The sequence below is a fragment of the Felis catus genome, chromosome A1 (assembly GCF_018350175.1).
Source record: "Felis catus isolate Fca126 chromosome A1, F.catus_Fca126_mat1.0, whole genome shotgun sequence".
Taxonomy (NCBI): domain Eukaryota; kingdom Metazoa; phylum Chordata; class Mammalia; order Carnivora; family Felidae; genus Felis; species Felis catus.
In genome coordinates this window covers 136,887,795-136,906,780 of record NC_058368.1, presented here as the reverse complement: position 1 = coordinate 136,906,780, position 18,986 = coordinate 136,887,795, and the positions used below count along the sequence as shown (strand labels likewise).

General features: G+C 39.8%; 1 protein-coding gene and 1 long non-coding RNA gene across 19 annotated transcripts in view; one reads left to right on the top strand and one right to left on the bottom strand.

Moving 5' to 3' along the window:
• Window positions 1–18,986, bottom strand: part of PTCD2 (pentatricopeptide repeat domain 2) — a 115,066-nt gene that overhangs the window by 84,248 nt on the left and 11,832 nt on the right. For 8 of the 13 annotated variants that reach the window (XM_045061886.1, XM_019835337.2, XM_023257284.2 and 5 more), the window contains 5 exons: window positions 18,726–18,804; window positions 18,214–18,305; window positions 15,885–15,998; window positions 12,274–12,348; window positions 3,771–3,884 (listed from right to left, as the gene is read on the bottom strand). In XM_045061886.1, coding sequence (XP_044917821.1) covers window positions 3,771–3,884; window positions 12,274–12,348; window positions 15,885–15,998; window positions 18,214–18,305; window positions 18,726–18,804 — 474 coding nt within the window. Of the gene's footprint in view, window positions 1–2,756; window positions 2,918–3,059; window positions 3,689–3,770; window positions 3,885–12,273; window positions 12,349–15,884; window positions 15,999–18,213; window positions 18,306–18,725; window positions 18,805–18,986 lie in introns of those variants that run through there. The other 5 variants (XR_002159976.2, XM_019835334.2, XR_006600764.1 and 2 more) reach the window with 5 other exon arrangements.
• Window positions 1–18,986, top strand: part of LOC109501729 — a 35,454-nt gene that overhangs the window by 8,911 nt on the left and 7,557 nt on the right. For all 6 annotated transcript variants that reach the window (XR_006600774.1, XR_006600773.1, XR_006600771.1 and 3 more), the window contains exons 3-4: window positions 6,746–6,857; window positions 18,292–18,349. This is a non-coding gene — a long non-coding RNA (uncharacterized LOC109501729). The remainder of the gene's footprint in view (window positions 1–6,745; window positions 6,858–18,291; window positions 18,350–18,986) is intronic.

The following is an 18,986-nucleotide window of genomic DNA, read 5'->3' as shown; positions in this document are numbered from 1 at the left end:
GGGAGGGAGCCAAACCATAAGAGACTCTTAAAAACTGAGAACAAACTGAGGGTTGATGGGGGTGGGAGGGAGGAGAGGGTGGGTGATGGCTATTGAGGAGGGCACCTGTTGGGATGAGCACTGGGTGTTGTATGGAAACCAATGTGACAATAAATTTCATATTTAAAAAAAAAGGGTGTTTATGTGGTACATACTATACAATGAAACATACTAGGAAAAGGAGTCAAACAGCAATGGAACAAGTTTGCCAAATTTAACAATCAGAGCAGGAGGCACGGCCAAATATGTAGGGTTTTATACATGGTTAAGTTTTCTGGAATGTATTCTAGAAGCTGTCAGAAGGTCCAAATTAGGACAGGATCTGATTTAGGTTTAAACATCTGCAGATAATGTTTAAACGTGTAGAGAAAGGGAGGGTGGAGACTAATCCAGAGGCCAATACCACAGTCCACATGAGAGAGGATCACAGTCTAGACTGGAAAACATAGACACAACATGCTGAAGTAGACATCTATCAAGTATATCTGGGGAGTTAAACTGAAAGGATTTATTGAGGAAGAGGTCAAGGAAAGGGAGGAATCAAAGACATCTTCCTAATTTGGGCTTTAGTAACTTGGTGATGGGTGAGGTAATTAATAGAGATGGGCAAGATGGAAGGAACAGATTTGGAAGCATAAAAACATCAAGAGTTCTGGTTGAGATGCCTGTGAAAGTTCTAAGTGGGTAAGTCAAGAGGTTGTTGGATATACACAAATATGAGGCATGGAGATGTCTAAACCAAAGGTATAAACATTGGACTCAAAAGTGTAAGAATGGCATTTAATTCTACAAAAATGGGTGAGCTCTAAATAACAATGTAAAGCTACTTTTGAACAAAATCAATAGTTGACTTCGTTCAATCCTTATTTATGATACAATCCAACAACACATCTTATAAAATTTACGTGTGATCAAGGTCCCTAAGAAATCCTCTGGTCACCTTCTAGATAGATCATAACCCTATCTGCTGCCAACATACCTTCCTTTCAAATAAGGGCTCCCAGGAACCTTCAGGTAAGAAGTTTCAGCATTTTATGTTATTCTTAAGAAGAATGAATAGCTTGTTTAGTCCCTGCCCCATGTTGAAGGTGAGGAGACCTAATGGGCAGCATATGGTTTCCGAAAGCAGCCAACCAAACATGCCAAGCTGGAGATAACTTTGCTCTAATTGCATATACTGCATCAATTCTCTCCCATCACTACACAAATACCAAATGGTGTCACAGGGACCATTCTACAACTTAGGCAGAAAAGAGATTTTACTCCATTGTTAGGTTAGTTTCAAAAAAGAAATCAGTGAAGAAACAGTGAATGTTTGGAGAGATTTTAGTCATAGTAATTAAAAAAAAAACAACCCAACAATTCTTTTCAACATTCCTTTGGTGGTAGGTATAACCTTATCTCCACACACGAGACATCTTTTTTTTTTTTTTTAACGTTTATTTATTTTTGAGACAGAGAGAGACAGAGCATGAACAGGGGAGGGGCAGAGAGAGAGGGAGACACAGAATCTGAAACAGGCTCCAGGCTCTGAGCTGTCAGCACAGAGCCCGACGCGGGGCTTGAACTCACGGACCACGAGATCACGACCTGAGCCGAAGTCGGACGCTTAACCGACTGAGCCACCCAGGCGCCCCTAGTTTATTCATTTTTGAGAGACAGAGACAGAGCATGAGTGGGGGAGGGGTAGAGAGAGAGAGAGAGGGAGACACAGAATCGGAAGCAGGCTCCAGGCTACGAGCTGCCAGCACAGAGCCTGACACTGGGCTCAAACTCACAAACCACAAGATCATGACCTGAGCCGAAGTCAGACGCTTAACCGACCGAGCCACCCAGGCGCCCCATACGAGACATCTTTAATAGCTGTTGCCATCAACACTACCCAGAGCACTTGTAAGATGTAGGTTTTATAATGGAGGACTCTGCATACAGTCTTATACAAGTGTTATTTAGAGCTGTTCAAAGGCTACTGGAGTTAGAGCGTTTATTTATTTCTCAACAGCAGTTCCCCATGCAGCCTCACAACAGCCAGGAACAGACTCAGCTAGAGGGGGAGCTTTTGAAATAAGTCAATCTTACAGACTTTGGGGAAAAAATCAGTATTTCTCAATGTGGTGTTTGTTTGGATGCTTCAGTCATATAATGGGGACAACATATTGATAAACCAGATCTAAGTAGAGTGATAAGCATTAGTGCTGCTGGGGAAACTGAAGTTGTGTCAGTAATGGATGCACATGCACAAACTGTGCACTTTAAAACAGGTTTACATTTCCAGTTACCCTACTTTCCTAAAACATACTCCAAAAGGGTTTGGGTGGATCACAACCTCCACAGCGCTAAGGAATCCAAACAGAAGCTTTATATTAATCATATCCAGTTAGTTTCCTGACAAGCTCCCTTTGCCAGCAGGTAGAAGCGTTTGGGTGCAAGTCCAAAAAAGGGATAGGGCTGGGAGGGCAACAGAGTGTCAGAGGGGGAGAAAGGAGCCTGCTGCCCTCTCCCGCCAACCAGCAGGAACCAGTACCGTCAGAAGGCAAGGGAGGGAGGGAGAAAAGCAGGGAGGGCGAACCAATCAAACAGGCCTCTTTATTAGTCAAAACGACAATACCAATTTCATTAGTAACAAACTCATCACTGCCAGTCATTTACGATTTCCTTACAGTTTTTTTTTCCCTTTAGCTACTGATGGACAAATTACTGAATTTCAAAGGACTTACAGTAGCTCCTCTTTGTGTGCTTCAGCCATCAGTGTGAGACATGGGTTCCTTTGTTTCCTTCTGCTTTCAATTTTCTGAAACTGCTTATCATTTCTATTTAATTTTGTTTTATAGTTTTGCAAAAACATTTATACAGTTCCATTAGTTGGTCTATTCAGTACCTAAAACCAAAGTTCTGATTATAGAAGCATTAATACGGTTAAATTTCTGGCAGGTCTAGCACCCCTCGCTGCTCTCCTCTCACAAGGTTTTCCCAGTTATTCTTGTTAGTTTGTTCTTCCTACTAAACTTTAACCACACAAACAAAACTAATGGCACTTTTATTAGGTTACACTATCACAATAAGTTGGGAAGAACTGACTTTATGGGGTTGAGTCCTCCTATCTCAACACACAGTGTGTCTTTTTATTTGTGTAAGTAGGGACACTTTTTTTTTTTTTTAATTTTTAAGATAAGAGCTACAGAATGATCCCCAGGGACGGGGATGTTCATGATGCTCAAAAGAGGGTAAAATATTCTGAACTGATGTCCTACAGTGGGTCTGAGGGATGGGCTCTAGGGCTCAGTGGGGAAGCCTGCTCCAGAGAGGTGCATTCAATTGCCATGGCTTCAGGAGGAAAGATGAGCAGGCGGGACAGGAGGTGGTTGGTGAGGCAGCAGTTCTCTTCTGATTGCTCTTACTTCCGCCATGAACCAGGGCGCAGGGGTCAGGGAGTGGGCAGAAGGTACTGGAGGGCTTGAGGAAAAAGGGGACCCAGGATGCAGGAAAACACTATGTGGGGGGTGGGGAAATAATGTAAGAGGACCAAGTTTTCCTAGAATTTCAGAGGATACTTCCTGTTGGAAGAAAAAAAACCTTTGCACCCAAACAGAAATCTTTTAACAGGAAAAAGAGAGATGTTGTCATACTTGACGCTCTTTAAGGTGGCGGCCTGTAGAATGAAGACAGTAAGTGGATACTCTAATGCATGTCCTTTCACCTTTAAATCATTTCTGCAGCAATCTCATACTCACCACTTCTTCTGAGAACTCCTGTCTTTTCACAAATTTTGATAAATTTCCGTCTGCAGCATCCTTTAATATCTTTATCAGGGTTTTCAACATATTTGACTGGATATGAATCAAAATCTGAATACAAAGAACAAACAAGCAAAAACAAGACTGAGCCAGCGCTCAACAATGATGTATGAACCCTACATTTATAGGCATCTACCTGCTTTCATGCTATTACCTAATTCATTCTCTTGCACAAATTCAAAGATGCTTCGAATATATGTCTATCAGCCAGAACTTGGGTTTCCAACAGCTAATTAAAACACCTCAGCTTCAAAACTTACCTAAAGATAGAAACGGAGAAAATACAGATTTTGGAGTCTGGCATATTTGGGCTGGACTCCTGGCATGGGCAATTATGAGTTATGTAACTCTGGCCATGTATTTAAGCTCTTCCAACTTTTGCATTTATAAAATTAGGAAAATAGGTTTACATCTCACATTTGGAATTACTGTGAATATCGAATAAAATACCAGCACACAGCAGGTACTCAAACATTACTATCAGTTTCTTCCTATTTCTTCCAGATTCGGAGCAGAGGACTATGAGACTATCTCCTAAGATCGACTGTGGGGTGAAATACACCTTTACCTTTCCTTCCTTCCTTCCTTCCTTCCTTCCTTCCTTCCTTCCTTCCTTCCTTCCTTCCTTCCTTCCTCCCTCCCTCCCTCCCTCCCTCCTTCCTTCCTTCCTTCCTTTCTAGAAATTGCAGGCTAATCAGTTGCAGGTATCAAGAGGAAGCTGGTTCAAGTACTCCTATTTACACTGTGGCTATTAAGGAACTTCTAAAACTGGGTACTGTACTTGGCTTTTAAGATGGTACCACTAACTACCTTCCATCAGATAGACATATTTAACCCAAGGCAAAAAACACATTCCCCCCTTTGCTCCACCCATTACCAATATTCACTAGCACAATTTGAAAAATACAGAAAAGGTTAAAGAAAATAACAGGGCGTCTGTGTGGTTCAGCAGGTTGAGCATCCAACTTCGGCTCAGGTCATGATCTCACAGTTTGTGGGTTCGAGCCCTGCATTGGGCTCTTGTGCCTACAGCTCAGAGCCTGGAGCCTGCTTTGGATTCTGGGTCTCCCTCACTTTCTGCCCCTCCCCTGCTGGTGCTCTCTCTCTCTCTCTCTCTCTCAAAAATAAATAAAAACATTAAAAAAGAAAAGAAAATCAGAATGATTCAGAATTCCCCAACTAATGTTATTCACTGTTTACAATTTCATGTATTATCTTCCAAATGTATTAATTTTCCCCCAGATCCGATTCTTTCTGTCAACTATTATACAGTGAATATTTTCTCATTAAGAAATTATAGAATACCTCATTTTTAATGATGAATGCATATATGATAATTTGTTCATTTAAGCAATACCACTCTTCAATATATTGGTAAGTTCAACATATTGATAAATGCATACATTAAAAAAAAACGAAAAAAACCTTGTTAATATCTAGGACTTGACTCCCAGAAGTGAAATTATAAAGTCAAAGAATATAAACATTTTAAAGGCTCTTGATCCTTTGGAAAAGAGTTTTTCTGGAAGAGATATTTCTTTTCATATAGCAAACCAGCTTAGTTCTTTCTACAGACCATTATAACAATTTAAGTTTGTTTAGCAGTTGATCAGGATGAGGGGCTAACTTTGGTCCCAAAGAACAGAATGAAATGATTCCAAGTAGGCTAAATCCAAAGAACCCAATCTAAGTTCAGTGTTGCAAAGCACAGGCCAAGTCATGAGCACACTTTTCACTGGGAGGCAACACTCTACAGATTTCTCACATTCAAGCAGAAGTACTACCTGCCTTTATTCTAGACTATCTTTTCAAGGATATTCATAGAATCCACAGCCTGGAAAGACCGAAATGGTGCTTCATGTAGAGAAAAGGGCAGGCATGCTTACTGCCATTTTGAGAGATCTGGGTTCTCCTGTATGTATAAGAGGCATATAGACCTCGGGTTGCCATGTGGGAACTGGGTTCAAGAAAATGATGCAAAAATGCTAATGTTGTGGCTACTACTGTTGCTCTGATTTAAGGAAATGTCCTTCACCTCTGAGTACCTTGTGAACTCTACCAGCGTCCATGAAACTATGGAAGGTTTACTCATTAGCTTAAAAGTAGGGTAAAGTCTCTGACTCTCAATAGTACTTCAAACTCTTACATTAATAATAACCAATTCTGATTGGGTTGGCAATTGTCTGTCCTATTGAGGGCAAGGAGAAATTGACCTTGTTAGGTGTTAGGTCTCTAGTGCCTTGCACCTAGTAGACCTTCGCCAATAACGAATGAGAAGGAGAACAGAGGTCCCCTAGCAATTTACACAGATAAACCTCCTGGAGCTCCATGCTAGGATCTATTAATGATTTGCTCCTGGAAGATTTCAACTTCTCTTCTTAAGTCTTCCCAATTTCCCTCCCTGCCTCCAGCAACTATCTGTGATTCAGAAGGGATTTCAAGAGTAAAGTTCAAAACCTCAAAATAGACTGATGAAGGACAATATAGACGAGGCAGTTACTGATAAAAGGCAAAGAGAGATTTTAAAGCTAGAATTGGTCTCAAACTGAAACCTCAGGGTACAGTTAAGGAAAACTAGATCAAGGTACAGCACAATGCTTCAATCTTACAGATTTCAAACCAAAGACTAAGAAAATTAGCAAGGAATAGGGCGAATTTAGGTAAGAAAAATTACTCTAAGAACTATAGAAGGACACCTCCTGCCCCTCTGGTTTTCTGAAACGTCAAAAAATGTTCACAAGTCATTGGGTGCCTTCGACCAAAATAAAGGACCAGAAGCCCTGAACATGCAGAAATTAGCATTTTGTCTTTGTCTTTTAAGTTAGCTATATTTGAAGTAGAATATCATAGTGCCATAGAGACTGCTAGTTTTCTAAACAATATCCGTCCTCCCCTTCTTTTCTGATTAACAGAACTCCCTAACTTCAACTGATGCTGTCATGTACAGAATTCTAAGACTATATTTCTCACGTTTCTTTGCTACTACTACGTATGGTTACAGGATTCAGTTCTGGCCCATAACATGTAAGTATAAGTGGCTGGGTGAGACATTTGGGAAAACATCCTCAAAAGGGTCCAGTGTCTTTCTCCTCCATTCTTCCTCTATCTTGCTGGAAAAGACGTAATAGATAAAAATCATACACTTACAATGGTGGTATGGAAACACAGAAAGAGGCTGGGTCCCTGATGTTATCATAAAATGTCACACCAGACCTAGACTGACCATCTACATGGTTTTTATACATGGAAGAAAAACAAAGCTTCTCAGTTGTACAGACTCCTTTTTTTCCCCTCAAGTCTACATTGCTCTTAGCCAAAATGCAATTCTTAAGTTCCAAAATCTTAAGGGATTTATGAGAAAGAGTCCTATCTCCTTGCCTACCCCATGCAGCCTAGGAGGCTTCCTAGCATGGACTGTAACTTTAGGGGGACCTTAGTGACTGCAGAAAGGGGCATTAAAACATCTATCTGGGGGAGCCTGGGTGGCTCAGTCGGTTAAGCATCCAACTTAGGCTCAGGTCACGATCTCATGGTTCCTGGGTTGGAGCCCCGCATCGGGCTGTGTGCTGACAGCTCAGAGCCTGGAGCCTGTTTCAGATTCTGTGTCTCCCTCTCTCTCTGCCCCTCCCCCACTCGTGCTCTGTCTCCCTGTGTCTCAAAAATAAACAAACATTTAAAAAAATCCAAAAAACCGAAAAACATCTATCTGTGTTGGGGAACCTGAGTGGCTCAGTCAGTTGAGCATCTGACTCTTGATTTCAGCTTGGGTCATGATCTCATGGTTGGTGGGATCAAGCCCCGCCCTGGACTCTGCACTGACAGCATGGAGCCTGCTTGGAATTCTCTCCTCTCTCTGCCCCTTCCCCATTCACATAAGCACACATGCACATGCTCTCTCTTTCTCAAAAATAAATAAATATTTAAAAAAAATTTTTTTTCTGTGTTAAAAAATAATGGTAAAAGTAGCAAAACTAACCAATTGTCAATTCCCCTGCAAGGTAATTGAATTCCAAAATGGGTATCCACTTGGAGACATGCCTTATTTCTAGAGACATGATTGGAATTCAAATAGCATCAGTGGAAAGCTATCCCATGTTGGTCTCAGCTCTTTCAAACATTATTTGGAAGTGGAGATTAATCTTTTGATATTGATTAACATTGCTAAAGAGGGGGCTACAGTTCTTTTGAAATTGATGAGTTTGAATTCAGACAGCAGAGCCAACATGCATGCGCCTCCATGAGATCATCTGAGAAATCAATTCAGTATGTAGCAAGTATTAGCTGGGAAAATGGAAAATCAGGCCCTCTGGGTCATATTGGCAGCAAGAGCAGTTTTGATGAAAAGAAAATTAAGTTGAGGGGGAAAAATTAGGTAAGTTCAAATTCCAACTGGCAGCAGGAAAAGATTTTAGTAGAAGACATTAATTTCTAAAGTAGATCAGAAAAAAAAAAAAACTTCATTTATTTCTGCTAATACTGACTGAACTGACTTTCTACCGCAGCCTATTTGTTAGGTTTCCATTTCTTAATAATTAACAAATTGCCCTTAGGGATTCCAAGTAGATGACTCAGCCTTAGAGAAGCTAGGGCCCATTAAATCAGTTTTTAAAAGCCTGCTCTAATAACAGAGATCTGAATCTGAAAGATTATTAAACCTGAGAATGGCAACCATCTTTTTTCAATATCCCTAAGGAAGCCAAAACAGGTTTACCCTGAAATATAAGAAACTTGGTTGGACATTTGGAAGAAGTTCCTGAGTGAGCACTTTTAAACAATAAACAATAAAATGGTCTTTAAGTGTCTGAACAATGTATATTTCTGTGACCCAGTTCATGGAGGGACAATTCATATTCAAGGTGAGTTCAAGGTTCCTTATATAGTGTTTGCCCAAAACATACCCATTCCACCAAGTTTATCAGCTGCCCTTCCTTCCCAGCTCTCAGAGAAAAGAAGCTAGTCCTGCTGTCCTGGCTGGTGGGCGCACTCCCCACCATGCTCTGGGCTCTGGATTTCTCCTCCTACTGTGAGTGGACAGCTTCACTCTCAGGCTATGTTTTATTTCCACCAAAGCACTTTTCTCAGATGAAAAAAAAAATTATCACTAGATTCTCATAATAAATGTGACAGCCAAGGAGTGCAAGAGATGAAGCCTCTCAACACAAGAACATGGAGCATGTGCACTACCAGCAACTTGGCTTTTTGACATCCAATCCTATTCCTTTTCATCATTCAGGAGGATCAGCTAGTCCCAATCCTGAATAAAAAGACACAACCCTTATCTCTGCAGGTATGGAGTGGTGGGGAAACCCTAAGCTTTGTAATCAAACAGATGTGTTTGTGTTACAGCCTGACTCTGTACATAATTAGCTTCAAGAACTTGGGTAATTTATTTACCCTTTGAATCTCCATTTTCCACATGTGTGATATGGGGAAATATTGTTCCTACATTGTATAAAATGAACCAATGAGTATTAAGTACCTAGCGTGGTACCTTAGCTCAATTAAATGAAAACCGTGCTGATCTGTATCTCTTTAATTTCTCACCACCAATCCTTACTGATCCTCCCAAGCTCATTTCAACTCTAGGAAAAGCTACCAATGATCCACAGAACACTCCTCTTTCCTACCTGATACTATGAACCACTTGGAATCCTAGCAATTCTACTTCTGTCCAATCCTGAAAGGAGTTCATCTGCAGGCCATTCCCTCTCTCAGAAGCAATTATGTACTTGGAAACCCAGAGTCATCAAAACCCAGCAGCCAGCAGAGAAGGCACAACACACACAGCACCTGCTGGAAGAGTAGGCTTCCTCCTGTTTGGCTTACTGATACCATTACTGATACTCTGGACCTTTGCCACCTTGACCTCCCAGATCTCATGCCTGTGAGCTTTTCAGGCTGACCCATCTGCTCTGACCTGCAGTTTCTGCATAGGCACCAGTCTTGGGACAGGGGCTGTCTGCAGCAGGCTGTGATGGGCAGGGTTATCAGTCCTCTTAGATTTCTATACACTGGTGCTATTTCTTCCCTGTCTTCTGGGGATTCCTCTGCCTCATCGCTGCGGTCCTATTAAACTCACTTCTTGGTCCTCTTCACTTTTTTGTGGCATTTGTCAGTTCATATCAGACCCACTGCTGGTCTTATATAGACGAGCTCTTAACTAACAGCTATGATATTCAACCCCATCTAGGTTCCTGCCCTTTAAAAACTACAAGATCTTTTTTTGGATATTTTCCTAGTATTTAGTCTCTTCCCTCCCAAAACCATGCTTTTTTTCACTTTCTCTATTATCACTGTATCCATCTTTCTCGTTCCCTGGTCATCTTTCCCTCACACGAAAGGACTTTGCAAAGTCAATGTGAGGTCAAATATAAGGTATTCTTATCTCAGATTTTTTTGGCAACCTTATTCTCCAAACTTTACCAGAAAGGCTCATCTAGTCCTTCTCTCTCTCTTTTTTTTCTTATGTTTATTTTTAAGAGAGAGAGACAAAACAAGTGGGAGAGGGACAGAGAGACAGGGAGACACAGAATCTGTAGCAGGCTCCAGGCTCTGAGCTGTCAGCACAGAGTCCAATGAGGGGCTTGAACTTACGAACCATGAGATTCCGACCTGAGCCAAAATTGGACGCTAACCCACTGAGCCACCCAAGCACCCCTAGTCCTTTTTTTTTTTTTTTTTTTAATTTTTTTTTTTCAACGTTTATTTATTTTTGGGACAGAGAGAGACAGAGCATGAACGGGGGAGGGGCAGAGAGAGAGGGAGACACAGAATCGGAAACAGGCTCCAGGCTCTGAGCCATCAGCCCAGAGCCTGACGCGGGGCTCGAACTCACGGACCGTGAGATCATGACCTGGCTGAAGTCGGACGCTTAACCGACTGCGCCACCCAGGCACCCCCCTAGTCCTTTCTTGAAAGTCATCTGGGCCCTGGTCTGGGGGTGACATTTGAGGATAATCACTATGGAAGAACAGAAAACCATGGAACCTTGGAGTTATGCCTAATTCCTACTCATTGGGTTCTAGGATTTGTTAAATATAAATATTCCTCTTTATGTAACACACTTCATTTCAAACAAATGCTTCTGGTATTAGCAAGCATTCAATGAACACTGACTACATGCCAGGTACTGTGTTATCTACTTTATATGCATTATTCTTTCAATTTTCACAATGACAGGATGGTAATATCTCTATTACTATTGCTGTTTCAGATAAAAGAAAATGGAGACCATAGAGGTTAAATAAGTTGCCTAAGGACTTAAGGCTAGTAAGAAGTGGTTACAATTAAAAGTTTGCAGGGGTGCTTGGGTGGCTCAGTCAGTTTAGCATCCAACTCTTGATTTCGGCTAAGGTCATGATCTCATGATTCGTGGTTGGACTTTGTGCTGACAGCGCAGAGCCTGCGTGGGATTCCCTCTGTCTCTCCCTGCTCTCTCTGCACCACACCCCCCTCAAAATAAGTAATTAAATAAAAAACATTTAAAAAAGTTTATATTCTTTTAATGGGAACCCTCAGCAAAACTAATCTCCTAACAAAGAATGCCCTTTAACCCTCATCCCTTCAATCCCATGGTCCTGTTCTCCTTCAGACACTGCTCAACAATTCTCTCTTCACTGAGACCTGCTCAGTTTGCTCCCACTGGCCAGCACTTCACTCCCCAGGCTGCAACACTGCCCTGGCTGTGACCCTTTGTCCTAGTTCATACCACACTGGCATTAACACATTTCTGTTCTTTTGACAATGTTTTCCTCATCTTGACCTCGTGATGTTTCAAGAGACTAAGTTCTTGAAAGTTACGGGCTTTCTTTTCAACTCCCCATAACACAAGTATACTCAGCATACAAGCAGGGCCTCAGCAGGGGTTAGCTGAATGGGGTGTATGAGGTCTTTAATGACAAGAGTCTCGTTGTCTTTTTAATTGCACCAGTAAGGCGTAGATGACTCATTGCTCACTGGGACAGATGGGCCATGGCAGGCTGGCAACACAAGAATGAAAACAACTAACATTTGTTGAGTTCTTACCATGTCAAGCACTACTTTATGCACCATAGGTATACTAACTCCCTGGGTTAGGTACCATAAACAGGATGCAATTAGCACAAAGATTATTCTCAAGTCTCAGTCAAGACAAAGTTAAGAGTCTATCTCCTTCCTCTCTGTATCCACAGCTTTCTGTAGTCATGTGTTATATCTGCAGCATTTAGCTACATCTTGTATCTGAGCATATCTACATTTCTCACCCGTTTATAAACTCCTGGAAGCACAGCCGGTTGACTCCTGTTAGAGGGGCTATAATGTAACTTTAACACAGAGCTCAATAAATCACTGAACTGAATCAAGATCTTAGGAGATCAAAATTCCTTATACACAGATTTAAAAAATCTAGACATCATCTTACTACCTTTCAAGCCTTACTTTAAAAAAAGAAGTCACTTACATTTAAATTAGTGCAGATAATGCTTTCTGGCTTCATGATTTGAGAAAAAATTGATATAGCTTTCGCCACCTGATTCTAGAAGAAAGAAAACCAAGTTATACTTTCAAATCATATGAACATTACTCTGCTGTCATAAAGACTTTTTAAAGACATCAGGATATTCTTATTCATGGTACCCCAAGGGTTTTGAAGTCCACAAAGAAAAAGTTTTTTTGGTAATCAAAAATGACCTTTCTGGGGCGCCTGGGTGGCTCAGTTGGTTAAGCACCTGAGTCTTGTTCAGGTCATGATCTCATGGTTCATGAATCCAAGCCCCGAGATGGGCTCTGTGCTGACAGTGCAGAGCCTGCTTGGGATTCCTCTCTCTGCCCCTCCCCCACTCATGTGCTCACACGCTCTCTAAATAAATAAATAAATAAATAAATAAATAAATAAATAAATAAATAAATAAATGTTTGCAGGAAAAACAATGAACTTTCTACAAAATATTTCCTACACTTGCATATTACTAAATTTTAAAAATAGTTTCCAAAATACTTTATTTTTATGGAAGTATAATCAACACACAGTGTTACATTAGTTTTAGGTGTACAACATAGTGACTCAACAAGTCTATACAATAAATTGTGCTCTCCACAAGTGTAGCTGTCATCTGTCACCATACAACGCTATTACAAGGCTATCGACTATACTCCTTATGGTGTCTTTCATCCTGTGACCTATGCACTCCAAATCTAGAAAATTACTGAACATTTTAATAAACTGAGTTCGTTTTTTTAAAATGCTTATTTATTTATTTTGAGAGAGAGAGAGAGACAGCGCATGAGCAAGGGAGAGGCAGAGAGAGAATCCCAAGTGGGCTCTGCAGTGACAGAGGTTCAAACCCACGAACTGTGAGATCATGACCTGAGCTGAAATCAAGAGTCAGACACTTAACCAACTGAGCCACCTAGGTGCCTCTGAGTTCTAGTTTTTAAGATGGGGGCATAAAGTTGGCATTTCTCCTTCTCCCACTGGGCAAGTTTTGAAGAAAAGAAAAAGAAATCAAGATTGAGAAGCAGAAATGCGAACTCCACGCCTGACATAATTAGAAGAGCAGAAACCTTAAAGCTCACAAGAGATGGAAGTACTGCCAACAACATGGGAGACAGAGAACAGGGTGAGTTCTAGATAAAGCAGTGAGCAGAGAACATTGCTGCCTATCTTAGGAGCCCACAAAGTAGTTCTCAAAGGTGAGGGCCACGATCTGAAGTACAAAATCTGAATTCCTGTTTACAACAATGGCAATGGAATTTAGGACTACTAAGGAGAAGTCCTCTGGATCCTTTTTGTGGCAAAAGTGAGGCTCACCAAAAACTTACACAGATAAGCCATACTCACAGGAAAGAGTCTGTCACTACGACAGGGGCAGAGAATGAGATTCTTCACTGAAAACCGCCTCCATGCCTATTCCCAGTAGCCAAGGAGAAATAAGGCCTAGGCATTTTTGTAGACAAAACTTAAACATAAAAAAAAGTCCTACTAGTCTAGAGCATGACAACATGGCTCTGCTTTCTCCCTAGCCTGGATTTTCTATAAATGGCTGGTGTAAGAAACTTGTCTATCAATGAGTACTCAAAAATGAACCAGCACATGATCTATATAAAGACACCATGAGGAAAAAGAAGAGCTGCCTTTCAATCAACAAAGGGATGACTGGAAAACCAATAGTAAATGAATATTTTAAAATATATGAATATGTTCAAGTATACGTAAGAATACATATTTAAATACATACAGGACTAAAACAAATGTGGGGAATACGGTTGCAGAATGAAGCACAAAGTGTTATGTAGTTGGATAATGAAGACAACGGGAGAAACACTATATATAAGAGAAAGTATGCTTAGTTGCCTTGTCTTTATTATGTGTGGTCAGAAAAACAGCATTTAAAGCTGACAAATAAGCATACTTAAGAGAAAAATGAGTACTATGAAAAGTAACATATCAACCAAAATTGGGTGGTAGAGAGGAGGAAAACGAGAAAAAAGAGGAAATACACTAATTTCAGCATTACTCACAGTAGGAAACTAATAGGTACTGTCAAATTCATTAGAATACTAAGAAGATTAAATCAAGTTATGGTTTTAAAGTAACCACTAATGCAAAAATACAAACCAAAAAAAAAAAAAAAGAAAACCACCACATGCTAGAAGCAATTTTAAAAGTTGAAAACAAAAACAAAAACAAAACATAACTGAAACCTAAGATTAAATACACCACGTCTATCTAGATGGAGGACATTAAAAGACTAGCAGCATATCGTAAGACAATGTTCAAATCTATGCAGTGTACAAGAGATACACACAAAACAATTCAGAAAAGATGGCAAATAAAAGGATAGGAAAAGGTGTGGGAGGCGAATGCAAACCTAATTAAACCAAAGAGGCAAACAAAAACTGGGGTTTGCAGGGGTGGGGGGGGGCACTTGGGTGGCTCAATTACGCTTGGTTAAGCATCCAACTTCGGCTCATGTCATGATCTCATGGTTCATGGGTTCGAGCCCCACATCGGGCTCTGTGCTGACAGCTCAGAGTCTGGGGCCTGCTTCGGATTCTGTGTCTCCCTCTCTCTTTGCCTGTCCATGTTTACACTGTCTCTCAAAAATAAAAACTTTAAAAAAAAATTAAAAAAAAACTGGGATGGGGTGGGAGAGATATTAACATTAGACAAGGTAAAATCCCAAAAAGAAGCATTCTAAACAAAACCAAAAGAGGCACTTTGTAATGCGACAGTGACAGACTCACAATGATATATACGTCAATGATAGAGCGTCAATGATACATCAATGATAGATCTAAGCACCAAATGGCATAACTTTTTAACTTTTTAACAAAATACTTATTTATTTTTGGGAGAGTACAAGCGGGGCAGGGGCAGGGGCAGAGATAGAGGGACAGAGGATCTGAACTGGGCTCTGTGCTGACAGGCTGACAGCAGAGAGCCCGATGCAGGGCTCAAACTCATGAACCATGAGATTATTCCAGGGTTCCAGCTCTAATTGTCCTTCACTGCTATGTGATGGCAGGAAAGTCCTCTCCTCTCTCTGACCTCAGTTGCTTTCATTTGTCCTGAGACACGGAGAGGCTAAAAGATCACTAAAACCTCTTCCAAATAGAGTATTTGGGTCTAACTAAGAAATATACGATGACTCCACTTAAACAGCAAACTGACCCAGGATTCCTCATTCACCTCAAGTAAATTCCACTTTGGAGAGCATTAAGTTAAAGTGTTCTGAAACGTTACATGGGAAAACAATCATTTAAAATTTTCATTTGAATTACTTGACAAATTTCTCTCAGAGTAGAGCTTCCCTCACTTGAGTCTCTACAGAAATCTTGGCCAGCCCTTTCTAAACAGCAATGGATGTTAGGTCCTCAACTGTAAACAAAAGCATCCTTTGGAGGCACAGGTGTAGATGTAGGTTGCCATGGCACCAAAGGCATTGGTCTCTTATGGGAACTTTTTCTTTAGGATACAGTCAGAAGGAAAAAAATAAATAAAAGAACAAATGCAAGTAGTCAAGTCTTCCCACTCCCAATTCACTTATGTACACCCTGAAGCCTTATTACCTGATTCAGAGCTAGTGCCACAGCAAAACAGGATGCTCTCCTGGAGAGGACTTCTCCTTTGATTAGGGCTTCTTCTCTTAATGTAGTACAGATTTTCAAAGATTCAGGGCTATTCTGGCAGGAGACAGGATTGCTCAGTAAATAAATGTCATGTACCTTCAAGCTTAACAAAATGATTGATAGTGCTCAGTATTTCAGATTTCCTTCTAAAAGAATTTCCCAGAGCCTATTTCAACCCATTTAACAGATTAAGCCCCATATACAGGCTACTTGCAAAAAGACCAAGTTATCTATATATTAGCAGTTCAAATCTAAATTAACTTCATTTGTAAAGCTTTTGGTCAATTTTCTGAATTGGGGCCTTTTTACCACCGAGTGTACAAGTCTCTTTGTATCTGGGCAGACTGGTTTCTAGACACAAGTACCACAACGTTAAAACTGTAAAAACTCAGTCTGTTACTCTGTGAAATAACAGAGTAAAGCCCAGTAACACTAAAAAGTTTTTCTGAGGGGATTTCCAATCTGAAAATATCCATGTAAGTCAAATACTTAAAAACGTGAACAATTATATGAATGGAAATCATGATAGAATCCCATGAAAAGACAAACCTTAAAAAAAATCCAAGAACTAAATGACACACAAACCAGCAGACAGCAGCAGTAAAACTGAATTGTCTTCCTTTGTATATGCTGTAGGTGGATTAGGTTTGTGAGAACAGCATTAGCTTTATATCTATGTATTTCTGTCATGACGTGATCCACAACTCAAAACCCAAAGTAAAACCTGAATTCGATGAGCGAGGACAGTTTCCAGCACTGGCTGGGAATCTATAATGGCTGACTGGTTCAATTTTTCAACTCTCATCTTCAATGAGTGAAACAAGTTATTTTCAGACACAGTACACGGGAGAAAAGTCCTCCGGCCTTCCTAAGGAGCAGAATTAAATTCTCTCCACTTTAGCACACACTCAGGAAGGCATCTCTAAAAAAGTCAGAAAGCTCAGTAACACAGAGCTGAATAAACTGATGCTCAGGTGTTGTGTGTTTGGCATTCTGTTTCATAAAATAAGAAAATGATATGATTGTAAAGGATCACCTAATAATCCAGCAAGGAGCAAACTATAAGACCCTTGGCCAAGTCAAGCTTATGGCTAAAAATGGTTTTCAAAATTTTTAAGGTTTGTAAAAACAAAAACAAAGATAGAATATGTGACAAAGACCATATGTGGTAGAAACTGTACATAGCCTCTAAAGCCTAAAGCATTTACTATCTGGCCTTTTATAGTAAAAGCTTGGGGCTCTTGAAATCAACCCTTTCATTTCACAAATGAATTACATGACCACTTCAAAGCCAGTGAATGCTAAAGTTGAGACTATATGTTTCTCAATTTCCCAGAAGATTTTTCTTTCCACTATCACCCTACTTACTGCCTCTCTTATTTTGGAAAATTATTGCTACCCTTTTTAGGGAAACGTTTTCATGGACCATGCTCTTCCACCTTACCTGGTGTTCCTTCTTTTTCCCCATAAAAAGGTTTTGTTAAGTTTCCAAAGTTTAAATAACACAAATGTCTATAGTAAAGCATACAACCTTGGTCACTGCACTATATCAGCTGTCATGTATTCACTGATTCATTCACTCAGTAAAGAAGAAATAGTTTCTGTATGTAAAAAACAATCTTGATATAGTAAGATTTTCTAAGTCACGTTTTCTGTCTTGAAGTTTATCTTAGTGTCACATACACTTATTAAAGATCAACTGTACACCAGGCACTGTTAGGTGATGGTACAAAAAAATGCCTCAAACTTAACCTCCAGTGGGGAGAATGAAACATACATCTACTTAGAAAAACATCAAGCAGTGATAAATGTCACACAGGTGATATAAATAGAGCACAATGAAAGGATATTACTTCCAACTCTGAATCACAGAACATATTCAGATGAAATTAAAGTAGCCCTTGAGTTCACCAAAGAAGGATGGTCAGATTTACATGGGAGAGAACTAGAGAGAGGTCTTGTCTCAACGAGTTCAGCATGAGACTGATAGCAAGGGGATCCTTCGCAGACCTTGAACCCCGCCAGCACACTGTTTCTTGTTCTCCCTATCCACAGAATTGCCAAAGAAGAGTGAGATGATAAAATTGCTTTCTCCATGATAAAACTGACGTGGCTAACTTGAGTTTTCTAAAAATGAACACATTTAAAATTGAAATATCTGCACCAGATGGAAAAAAAGACTTCAGAGAATCTAAATTATTCTTTGTAGAAAAAAAAAATCCTCTCTCAAACACTACCCACAGTGCTCTAAAAGTTAAGACAGTTTTACCAGTTTGTAGCAAATTGCAAAAGCAAGGACATAGGTTTCTTTGTTGAATTTCACATCTTGGTTTTTCATCTCTATCAGCACTTCCAGCGCACCTACCAAAAATGAGAAGTGGGCGGACAGTGTTAAATGCATTCAGGTGAGTTCAGAGTCGTCTACTATTGATTCCCAACATTCTAATCTGTTCAGCACCATCTACTGAAAAGTATATTCCAGAAGCAAGTCAAAGCTGTCAAAGTCATTTATCAATTAACTAAATTTCAAAGAAATTATCAAACGATACAGTAAGAACTAATATTTTAAACTTACTTATACTTTCAGCATAAGTAAAATCAGGGTGTTTAGTTTAAGGCATGACATAAGATGCAATAATGTTGTTTTCAAACTTAAAAGAATGAAGTCTCCAGAGTTCAGTCATTCATCAAGAATATAAGGATCATTTTTGCATGGTCCATTGTTTTTCCTAACTGCTATATTACCAAAGACAGAATTTTTCAACAAATTCTAATACTCACTTGTATATTTGCCTTTAATAAATAACATATCCATCAAAATATTGAATGATGTGGTGTCTGAGAAGAAACCTCGTAAATGCTAATAAAAAACAAACAAACACAGTTTGGTTAAAAGTTTTTAACTATTGAGGATATATTTTTATAATTCTATCTTCTCTATCCAGGACTTATTTTTGCATATACTTTATTCATCTGGTCCCCTGAATTCTCTAATAAATCTCTGATATACCAGGATTTATTTTTCAAAAAAATTCAAATGCT